General features: G+C 43.9%; 1 protein-coding gene across 2 annotated transcripts in view; it reads left to right on the plus strand.

Annotated features, from left to right (window-relative positions):
* Positions 1-1,083: 1,083 nt before the first annotated feature.
* LOC128704691 (C-Maf-inducing protein) overlaps positions 1,084-12,546 on the plus strand; it is a 616,555-nt gene continuing 605,092 nt past the window's right edge. For both annotated transcript variants that reach the window (XM_070079595.1, XM_070079596.1), the window contains exon 1: positions 1,084-2,142. In XM_070079595.1, the coding sequence (XP_069935696.1) occupies positions 1,162-2,142 (981 nt within the window). In that variant the 5' untranslated portion in view covers positions 1,084-1,161. The remainder of the gene's footprint in view (positions 2,143-12,546) is intronic.

Raw genomic sequence — 12,546 nt, forward strand, 5'->3', positions numbered from 1 at the left:
GAGGAGTCATGGGTGATGTGAGGGGTCCTGGGTGATGGGAGGGGTAGCATGGGTGATGGAATGGGGTAGCATGGGTGACGGAAGGGGTAGCATGGGTGACAGGAGGGGTCCTGGGTGATGGGAGGGGTAGCATGGGTGATGGAATGGGGTAGCATGGGTGATGGAAGGGGGTAGCATGGGTGACGAAAGGGGTAGCATGGGTGACAGGAGGGGTCCTGGGTGATGGGACGGGTAGCATGGGTGATGGGAGGGGTAGGATGGGTGATGGTATGGGTCCTGGGTAATGGAACGGGTAGCATGGGTGATGGGAGGGGTAGCATGGATGAGGGGAGTAGCATGGGTGATGGGATGGGTCCTGGGTAATGGGACGGGCAGCATGGGTGATGGGAGGGGTAGCATGGTTGATGGGAGGAATAGTATGGGTGATGGGAGGGGTCTTGGGTAATGGGACGGGTAGCATGGGTGATGGGAGGGGTAGCATGGGTGATGGGAGGAGTAGCATGGGTGATGGAATGGGTCCTGGGTAATGGGACGGGTAGCATGGGTGATGGGAGGGGTAGCATGGATGAGGGGAGTAGCATGGGTGATGGGATGGGTCCTGGGTAATGGGACGGGTAGCATGGGTGATGGGAGGGGTAGCATGGATGAGGGGAGTAGCATGGGTGATGGGATGGGTCCTGAGTAATGGGACGGGTAGCATGGGTGATGGGAGGGATAGCATGGTTGATGGGAGTGGTTGTATGGGTGATGGAGGGGGTAGCATGGGTAATAGGAGGGGTTGCATGGGTGATGGAGGGGTAGCATGGGTAATGGAAGGGGGTAGCATGGGTGATGGGTGAGGTTGCATGGGTGATGGGAGGTGTAGCATGGGTAATGGAATGGGGTAGCATGGGTGATGGGATGGGTTACATGGGTGATGGGAGGGGTAGCACGGGTGATGGGAGGGGTATCTGCCCCAGGAGGGTTGTCCCAAAGGGGGTGCGTGCCCTACCGGGGGGAGTAGCCCCAAGGAAATGCGCGGACGGGGGGGGTAGGGGTGCGCGGGAGGGTGCGCGGCGTCAGTGGCACCTCGGCAGAGTGCGGCAGTGTGTGCTGGTGTTGTGCAGTGGATGGGTGTACTGTGTGTGTGTCCGCGCAGTGTGATGCTGGCGCAGTGACCGCATGAGCATCATGCTGGCCGCATTGCAGGGAGGACTTTATACCTCACCCTCGCGACCACTTCCCCATAACAACCCCATGATAACCCCTAACGTCTCGCCCCATTCCGCCACCTCTCCTAAGACGCGCCATCAACTGACGTACTGCGATGCGTGCAACACCGCCTGCGTCTTTATGAACAGTCGTAGACGCAAGTTCCAGGCGCGTTATGAAGGTTATGTCTTGCTTAAGAGGGTTGCGTCTCTCAGCACGCGTCTGCATCTACCGTACGTCATGGCGGAGGGAGATTGTCCGCCCGCGCACAGACGTCACTCCTGCGGCGACGTCTTAGACGAGAATGGCGATCCGTCGCCTGACGACGGGGAGTTGCGGGAGGCGTCGCCGCAGACGTCGTATTCAAGGTCGTTGTCGCAGAGCGACTGGCATCGCGTCGAAGACGACGTACCACCCACTTGGGACAAAGTGGTGAATATGGACGACCCTTGCCACTCAGAACGCCGCCCTAATACACCCACCCACACCGCCGCCCTCGCCGCCCAGCCTCCCGCGGGCGTAGATGCGGCAGGCCGCAAGCCCCGCAGGCACTCCGCAATGATGGAGCGCTTAGCTTGCGGCCACCAGCGGCTCTGTAGGAAAAAATCCCGATCTCAGGATAACCTGGTCGGCCGAAGAGGTAGCGGAGGGGGCGGTGGCCCCCTCCGGTTGAATAACAGCATCATTCCACCCCCCGCGGCACTAACTACCGCTCTCTCTCGCTCCGAAGGTAGCATCCACAATGTGCACGCTGTGTTAAGCACACTGCCAGTGACGGATGATGTGGATGTGGGTGTGGGTGGGCTGCGGGCTGAGGTGGGTGAACTTGCCCGGCTACCCAAACGGCTTCTCCATCGGGTTACCGGAGAAGTGGGACAACTAGTATTCGACCTGGAAGGATGGAGAGAGGAATATCTAGTTCTTACCCATACAGCCATCGCTGCTAGAACGGTAGGTGCCCCCCTAGTTCATGGTCCAAGTCGGACCGAAACGTTTTAAGATTCGATTTCCCATGTTCGGTTTATCTGTGTATTGCTGAAGTGTGGTGGATTAAATATTTGTGCAATACTTCAGTATCTTTGTTGTCTAAACGTTTCGCCAACCAGTGGCTTTCTTAGTCAAATACAGAGAAGAATGGTTGAAGATCAGAAGGAGTTTGACGTAATCAGTCCCTCTGAATGGAGTCAATGTGACCAGTCCAACAATCTTGATAAGAAATTGATTACCTCAATGAGGGACTGATTACCTCAAACACCTTCTGATCTTCAACCATTCTTCTCTGTACCGGACTGAAGAAGTCACTGGTTGGCGAAACGGTTCCACAGAGATACCCAAGAGTCTAATTCATTATCCTGTCGGTTCTCTGTACCAGTTATCTACTGTTCCAGTCACGGTATCGTGACTTTTCATTCTTAATTAATCTAAGTTACTATCATGGGTGACTTAGATTAAAACAGTAAGTCCTAAGTGATAGTAACTCCAGCTCTGCTGGAAGGAAACCTTCGGAGCTATCGTAGTTGATGGATGGAATACTTGACGATTTCCTCATTGTCGTACTGGAGTCTCCCAGTTCAGGCTGACACTACTGGAGTCTCCCAGTTCAGGCTGACACTACTGGAGTCTCCCAGTTCAGGCTGACACTACTGGAGTCTCCCAGTTCAGGCTGACACTACTGGAGTCTCCCAGTTCAGGCTGACACTACTGGAGTCTCCCAGTTCAGGCTGACACTACTGGAGTCTCCCAGTTCAGGCTGACACTACTGGAGTCTCCCAGTTCAGGCTGACACTACTGGAGTCTCCCAGTTCAGGCTGACACTACTGGAGTCTCCCAGTTCAGGCTGACACTACTGGAGTCTCCCAGTTCAGGCTGACACTACTGAAGTCTGCCAGCTCAGGCTGACACTACTGGAGTCTCCCAGTTCAGGCTGACACTACTGAAGTCTCAGCTCAGGCTGACACTACTGAAGTCTGCCAGCTCAGGCTGACACATTTCTACACCTCGTATGAGCACCATCCTGTATGATGGAATATGACAGGGTAACATAGCTAGCTTTTGTTCCCACTGTGTAACTATCATATAGAATAGTGTAGCAACACACTGCTGGTGTTACCACTGTGTAACTATCATGTAGAATAGTGTAGCAACACACTGCTGGTGTTACCACTGTGTAACTATCATATAGAATAGTGTAGCAACACTGCTGGTGTTACCACTGTGTAACTATCATATAGAATAGTGTAGCAACACTGCTGGTGTTACCACTGTGTAACTATCATATAGAATAGTGCAGCAACACACTGCTGGTGTTACCACTGTGTAGCTATCATATAGAATAGTGTAGCAACACTGCTGGTGTTACCACTGTGTAACTATCATATAGAATAGTGTAGCAACACTGCTGGTGTTACCACTGTGTAACTATCATATAGAATAGTGCGGTGTAACTATCATATAGAATAGTGCGGCAACACTGCTGGTGTTACCACTGTGTAACTATCATATAGAATAGTGTAGCAACACTGCTGGTGTTACCACTGTGTAACTATCATATAGAATAGTGCAGCAACACACTGCTGGTGTTACCACTGTGTAACTATCATATAGAATAGTATAGCAACACTGCTGGTGTTACCACTGTGTAACTATCATATAGAATAGTGTAGCAACACACTGCTGGTGTTACCACTGCATAACTATCATATAGAATAGTGTAGCAACACTGCTGGTGTTACCACTGTGTAACTATCATATAGAATAGTATAGCAACACTGCTGGTGTTACCACTGTGTAACTATCATATAGAATAGTGTAGCAACACTGCTGGTGTTACCACTGTGTAACTATCATATAGAATAGTATAGCAACACTGCTGGTGTTACCACTGTGTAACTATCATATAGAATAGTATAGCAACACTGCTGGTGTTACCACTGTGTAACTATCATATAGAATAGTGTAGCAACACTGCTGGTGTTACCACTGTGTAACTATCATATAGAATAGTGTAGCAACACTGCTGGTGTTACCACTGTGTAACTATCATATAGAATAGTGCGGCAACACACTATTGCTCGTCTAATTTTGTCCAACACAACGTTCACAGTTCAACGGCCAACACAACGTTCACAGTTCAACGTCCAACACAACGTTCACAGTTCAACGTCCAACACAACGTTCACATCCAACGTCCAACACAACGTTCACAGTTCAACGTCCAACACAACGTTCACATCCAACGGCCAACACAACGTTCACATCCAACGGCCAACACAACGTTCACATCCAACGGCCAACACGACGTTCACAGTTCAACGGCCAACACAACGTTCACAGTTCAACGGCCAACACGACGTTCACATCAACAGCATCCCTCCAGTTCACCTTGATCTTACTCAAACACGTGCAAAAAAATTAAAAAAAAAATTCGTCTGCACATTCTTCCTGACAACTTCCGCTCTCTCCCTTCCTTCTACTCTTCTAGGTCTCTGTAACCTTATTTAGCCACAGGTACATATAACAACAATTATCATTCATAGTGTACATTACCTACGATAACCTAGAAAAGTCAAAGGGACTTATTTCCATTGGTGCCCTATCTTATTTCTTCTGTGGTCATTATTTCCATTGGGATCTTTATTTCCACTGGGTTTTTTACTTATTTCCGATGAGTACTTGACTTATTTCCATTGTGGTCCTTGACTTATTTTCATTGAGGTCCTTGACTTATTTTCATTGAGGTCCTTGACTTATTTTCATTGAGGTCCTTGACTTATTTTCGTTGAGGACCTTGACTTATTTTCATTGGGGTCTTTGACTTATTTCCATTGGGGTCCTTGACTTATTTTCGTTGAGGACCTTGACTTATTTTCATTGGGGTCTTTGACTTATTTCCATTGGGCTCCTTGACTTATTTTCATTGGGGTCCTTGACTTATTTTCATTGGGGTCTTTGACTTATTTTCGTTGAGGACCTTGACTTATTTTCATTGGGGTATTTGACTTATTTCCATTGGAGTCCTTGACTTATTTTCATTGGGGTCTTTGACTTATTTCCATTGGGGTCCTTGACTTATTTTCATTGGGGTCCTTGACTTATTTCCATTGGGGTCCTTGACTTATTTTCGTTTAGGATCTTGACTTATTTTCATTGGGGTCTTTGACTTATTTCCATTGGGGTCCTTGACTTATTTCTATTGGGGTCCTTGACTTATTTTCATTGTGGTCCTTGACTTATTTTCATTGGGGGTCTTGACTTATTTTCATTGATGTCCTTGACTTATTTTCATTGGGGTCTTTGACTTATTTTCATTGGGGTCCTTGACTTATTTCCATTGGGGTCCTTGACTTATTTTCGTTGAGGACCTTGACTTATTTTCATTGGGGTCTTTGACTTATTTCCATTGGGGTCCTTGACTTATTTTCATTGGGGTCCTTGACTTATTTCCATTGGGGTCCTTGACTTATTTTCGTTGAGGACCTTGACTTATTTTCATTGGGGTCTTTGACTTATTTCCATTGGGGTTCTTGACTTATTTCTATTGGGGTCCTTGACTTATTTTCATTGTGGTCCTTGACTTATTTTCATTGGGGTTCTTGACTTATTTTCATTGATGTCCTTGACTTATTTTCATTGGGGTCCTTGACTTATTTTCTTTGTGGTCCTTGACTTATTTTCATTGTGGTCCTCGACTTATTTTCATTGTGGTCCTTGACTTTTCATTGGGGTCCTTGACTTATTTTCATTGGGGTCCTTGACTTATTTTCATTGGGGTCCTTGACTTATTTCCATTGGGGTCCTTGACTTATTCTCGTTGAGGACCTTGACTTATTTTCATTGGGGTCTTTGACTTATTTCCATTGGGGTCCTTGACTTATTTTCATTGGGGTCCTTGACTTATTTCCATTGGGGTCCTTGACTTATTTTCGTTGAGGACCTTGACTTATTTTCATTGGGGTCTTTGACTTATTTCCATTGGGGTCCTTGACTTATTTTCATTGGGGTCCTTCACTTATTTTCATTGGGGTCCTTGACTTATTTCTATTGGGGTCCTTGACTTATTTTCATTGTGGTCCTTGACTTATTTTCATTGGGGTTCTTGACTTATTTTCATTGATGTCCTTGACTTATTTTCATTGGGGTCCTTGACTTATTTTCATTGTGGTCCTTGACTTATTTTCATTGTGGTCCTTGACTTTTCATTGGGGTCCTTGACTTATTTTCATTGGGGTCCTTGACTTATTTTCATTGTGGTCCTTGACTTATTTTCATTGGGGTCCTTGACTTATTTTCATTGGGGTCCTTGACTTATTTTCATTGGGGTCCTTGACTTATTTTCATTGGGGTCCTTGACTTATTTCCATTAGGGTCCTTGACTTATTTCCATTAGGGTCCTTGACTTATTTCCATTGGGGTCCTTGACTTTTCATTGGGGTCCTTGACTTTTCATTGGGGTTCTTGACTTATTTTCACTGGGGTTCTTGACTTATTTTTACTGGAGTTCTTGACTTATTTTCACTGGGGTTCTTGACTTATTTTCACTGGGGTTCTTGACTTATTTTCACTGGGGTTCTTGACTTATTTTCACTGGGGTTCTTGACTTATTTTCACTGGGGTTCTTGACTTATTTTCACTGGGGTTCTTGACTTATTTTCACTTGGGTTCTTGACTTATTTTCACTTGGGTTCTTGACTTATTTTCACTGGGGTTCTTGACTTATTTTCACTGGGGTTCTTGACTTATTTCCATTGGGGCCCATTATCCAAAAGACTATAATCTTGATTGGTCAAACACAGAAGCCTAATTGTCAGTCTGACTGTCTATCTCCCAATCAGAAGACGCAGCTTCAACAGTCATGACAATCCACAGACATAAATAGGTACCCGGGAGTAAGTTGACTGTTGTGGGTGGCATCCTGGTTAAGACCTGAACAAGAACATCAGTCAAGCCACCGGGACTGGCTTGGCTTGGCTGGGTTACTAACCTTTCAGGGTTCATAATTAGATTGATTTTTTCTTCTGTTCCATTTTCTTACGTTTTTTTCTCCCCATTTTTTTCTCTCTTCTTGGTCCTCCTTCTCCTCCTCCACCACCACTACCTCCTCCTCCTCCTCCTCCACCACTTTCTCCTCCTCCTCCACCACCACCACCTCCTCCTTCTCCTCCTCCTCTACCACTTTCTCCTCCTCCTCCTTCACCACCACCACCTCCTCCTCCTCCTCCACCACCACCACCTCCTCCTTCTCCTCCTCCTCTACCACTTTCTCCTCCTCCTCCTTCACCACCACCACCTCCTCCTCCTCCTCCTCCACCACCACCACCTCCTCTTTCTCCTCCTCCTCTACCACTTTCTCCTCCTCCTCCTCCTCCACCACCACTACCTCCTCCTCCTCCTCCTCCTCCACCACTTTCTCCTCCTCCTCCTCCACCACCACTACCTCCTCCTCCACCACCACTACCTCCTCCTCCTCCACCACCACCACTACCTCCTCCTCCTCCACCACCACCACTACCTCTTCTACCACCACCACCTCCTCCTCCTCCTCCTTCTCCTCCTCCTCCTCCTCCTCCTCTGTCGATACTTCCCGAGGTTACAACACCAGATTATTCCTCCCGGTTGCAAATCTGATCAACCAGGCTGTTGGTGCCAGCCTCAAGCAAGGCCAAGACTGGCATTGCCACAAGAAAAAATAACATATACAGGACAGTCAACCAGGATCAAGCCAAGGAAGGGCAATACAAGTCTAGTTCCTCGGAACAAAAGCTCCTCTCACCAGCATTAAGGAACCTTGGGAGATACTGCCAACGTGTCAAGGAGTAAAACGTTTTAATTGGGACAACGTTTCGCCCTGTGTAGAGCTTTATAGAGTGATTACTTGATAAAGCTCTACACAGAGTGAAACAAGACTTGATAAAGCTCTACAAAGAGCGAAACATGACTTGATAAAGCTCTACACAGAGTGAAACATAAAGCTCTACACAGAGTGTAACATAAAGCTCTACACAGAGTGAAACATAAAGCTCTACACAGAGTGAAACATAAAGCTCTACACAGAGTGAAACATAAAGCTCTACACAGAGTGTAACATAAAGCTCTACACAGAGTGAAACATAAAGCTCTACACAGAGTGAAACATAAAGCTCTACACAGAGTGAAACATAAAGTTCTACACAGTGAAACATAAAGCTCTACACAGAGTGAAACATAAAGCTCTACACAGAGTGAAACATAAAGCTCTACACATAGTGAAACATAAAGCTCTACACATAGTGAAACATAAAGCTCTACACAGAGTGAAACATAAAGCTCTACAGAGTGAAACATAAAGCTCTACAGAGTGAAACATAAAGCTCTGCAGAGTGAAACATAAAGCTCTACACAGAGTGAAACATAAAGCTCTACACAGAGTGAAACATAAAGCTCTACAGAGTGAAACATAAAGCTCTACACAGAGTGAAACATAAAGCTCTACACAGTGAAACATAAAGCTCTACAGAGTGAAACATAAAGCTCTGCAGAGTGAAACATAAAGCTCTACACAGAGTGAAACAAAGCTCTACACAGAGTGAAACATAAAGCTCTACACAGTGAAACGTAAAGCTCTACACAGAGTGAAACATAAAGCTCTACAGAGTGAAACATAAAGCTCTACAGAGTGAAACATAAAGCTCTACACAGAGTGAAACATAAAGCTCTACAGAGTGAAACATAAAGCTCTACAGAGTGAAACATAAAGCCCTACAGAGCGAAACATAAAGCTCTACACAGAGTGAAACATAAAGCTCTACAGAGTGAAACATAAAGCTCTACAGAGTGAAACATAAAGCTCTACAGAGTGAAACATAAAGCTCTACAGAGTGAAACATAAAGCTCTACACAGAGTGAAACAAAAAGCTCTACACAGAGTGAAACATAAAGCTCTACACAGAGTGAAACATAAAGCTCTACAGAGTGAAACATAAAGCTCTACAGAGTGAAACATAAAGCTCTACACAGAGTGAAACGTAAAGTTCTACAGAGTGAAACATTAAGCTCTACACAGAGTGAAACGTAAAGCTCTACAGAGTGAAACATAAAGCTCTACACAGAGTGAAACATAAAGCTCTACAGAGTGAAACATAAAGCTCTACACAGTGAAACGTAAAGCTCTACACAGAGTGAAACATAAAGCTCTACAGAGTGAAACATAAAGCTCTACAGAGTGAAACATAAAGCTCTACACGGAGTGAAACATGAAACTCTACAAAGTGAAACATAAAGCTCTACTGTTATGTGACTGGGATCGTCTTCTGTAACCTAAATGTATAGCTGACTTAAGTGATGACCAGATCTTGTATGCAAGTATCACTGTATAGTTGTTATTACTACTGCAAGGAGAATGATAGACTGGATAACTAGAACTTTCAAATTACTACTGCAAGGAGAATGATAGACTGGATAACTAGAACTTTCAAATTGCTACTGCAAGGAGAATGATAGACTGGATAACTAGAACTTTCAAATTACTACTGCAAGGAGAATGATAGACTGGATAACTAGAACTTTCAAATTACTACTGCAAGGAGAATGATAGACTGGATAACTAGAACTTTCAAATTGCTACTGCAAGGAGAATGATAGACTGGATAACTAGAACTTTCAAATTACTACTGCAAGGAGAATGATAGACTGGATAACTAGAACTTTCAAATTACTATTGCAAGGAGAATAATAGACTGGATAACTAGAACTTTCAAATTACTACTGCAAGGAGAATGATAGACTGGATAACTAGAACTTTCAAATTACTACTGCAAGGAGAATGATAGACTGGATAACTAGAACTTTCAAATTACTACTGCAAGGAGAATGATAGACTGGATAACTAGAACTTTCAAATTACTACTGCAAGGAGAATGATAGACTGGATAACTAGAACTTTCAAATTGCTACTGCAAGGAGAATGATAGACTGGATAACTAGAACTTTCAAATTGCTACTGCAAGGAGAATTGTAGACTGGATAACTAGAACTTTCAAATTACTACTGCAAGGAGAATGATAGACTGGATAACTAGAACTTTCAAATTACTACTGCAAGGAGAATGATAGACTGGATAACTAGAACTTTCAAATTACTACTGCAAGGAGAATGATAGACTGGATAACTAGAACTTTCAAATTACTACTGCAAGGAGAATGATAGACTGGATAACTAGAACTTTCAAATTACTACTGCAAGGAGAATGATAGACTGGATAACTAGAACTTTCAAATTACTACTGCAAGGAGAATGAGAGTCTGGATAACTAGAACTTTCAAGACAAGAGGGGCTGATCCAATAATGATACAGTACAAGTCAGGTTTTCTCCAGGATGGAAAAGTGTTGCATTATTAAATGTTCTTCCTGAAACTAAGCGAGATTACCGAGCTATGAGCGTCCTGTGTGTGGCAAGCAACTTCTCCCTCCTGTGTTTCCCAACATCACTGCCTCCAACGCTGAGGCAGATAACGGGACTGTCCTTAAAGTATACATGTGGATGATGGACAATAACAAAGGCGATATAAACAAAATACTGATATCAAATCGAATAAAAACTAGGTATAAATGATTTAAATTAGATAAATTTAGATTTAAAAATTACATAGGTAAGTACCGTTGTTCAGAGTTGTGGATGCGTGGAACAATCTTCCAGGTAGGGTAATAGAGGCTAAGACCTTTGGTACCTTTAAAAAGAGATTAGACAAATATATGAAGGAGAAGGACTGGTTTTGACAACCTGAGGTACCGAAGGTATCTGAGTACCCAAGTTCTGAGAAAGGGTTGGACCAATTCGTGGGTGGGAATGGTTGGTGAGCGAAACGTTGCCACAATAAAATGTGACATTAGTTGCACTTGTGTCCTTTTACTTAACAGTAGGCCTTCTGCAGTGTTCCTTCATTCTTATGTTATGTTCAAGAGATATCGTGGGGTATGTTATGTTCAACAGATATCGTGGGGTATGTTATGTTCAAGAGATATCGTGGGGTATGTTATGTTCAAGAGATATCGTGGGGTATGTTATGTTCAAGAGATATCGTGGGGTATGTTATGTTCAAGAGATATCGTGGGGTATATTATGTTCAAGAGATATCGTGGGGTATGTTATGTTCAAGAGATATCGTGGGGTATGTTATGTTCAAGAGATATCGTGGGGTATGTTATGTTCAAGAGATATCGTGGGGTATGTTATGTTCAAGAGATATCGTGGGGTATATTATGTTCAAGAGATATCGTGGGGTATGTTATGTTCAAGAGATATCGTGGGGTATGTTATGTTCAACAGATATCGTGGGGTATATTATGTTCAAGAGATATCGTGGGGTATGTTATGTTCAAGAGATATCGTGGGGTATGTTATGTTCAACAGGTATCGTGGGTATATTATGTTCAAGAGATATCGTGGGGTATGTTATGTTCAAGAGATATCGTGGGGTATGTTATGTTCAAGAGATATCGTGGGGTATGTTATGTTCAAGAGATATCGTGGAGTATGTTATGTTCAACAGATATCGTGGGGTATGATATGTTCAAGAGATATCGTGGGGTATGTTATGTTCAAGAGATATCGTGGAGTATGTTATGTTCAACAGATATCGTGGGGTATGATATGTTCAAGAGATATCGTGGGGTATGTTATGTTCAAGAGATATCGTGGGGTATGTTATGTTCAAGAGATATCGTGGAGTATGTTATGTTCAACAGATATCGTGGGGTATGATATGTTCAAGAGATATCGTGGGGTATGATATGTTCAAGAGATATCGTGGGGTATGTTATGTTCAAGAGATATCGTGGGGTATGATATGTTCAAGAGATATCGTGGAGTATGTTATGTTCAACAGATATCGTGGGGTATGATATGTTCAACAGATATCGTGGGGTATGTTACGTTCAACAGATATCGTGGGGTATGTTATGTTCAACAGATATCGTGGGGTATGTTATGTTCAACAGATATCGTGGGGTATGTTATGTTCAAGAGATATCGTGGAGTATGTTATGTTCAACAGATATCGTGGGGTATGTTATGTTCAAGAGATATCGTGGGGTATGTTATGTTCAAGAGATATCGTGGAGTATGTTATGTTCAACAGATATCGTGGGGTATGTTATGTTCAACAGATATCGTGGGGTATGTTATGTTCAAGAGATATCGTGGGGTATGATATGTTCAAGAGATATCGTGGGGTATGTTATGTTCAAGAGATATCGTGGGGTATGTTATGTTCAAGAGATATCGTGGGGTATGTTATGTTCAACAGATATCGTGGAGTATCATATGTTCAACAGATATCGTGGAGTATGTTATGTTCAACAGATATCGTGGGGTATGTTATG

The sequence above is a fragment of the Cherax quadricarinatus genome, chromosome 100 (assembly GCF_038502225.1).
Source record: "Cherax quadricarinatus isolate ZL_2023a chromosome 100, ASM3850222v1, whole genome shotgun sequence".
NCBI lineage: Eukaryota > Metazoa > Arthropoda > Malacostraca > Decapoda > Parastacidae > Cherax > Cherax quadricarinatus.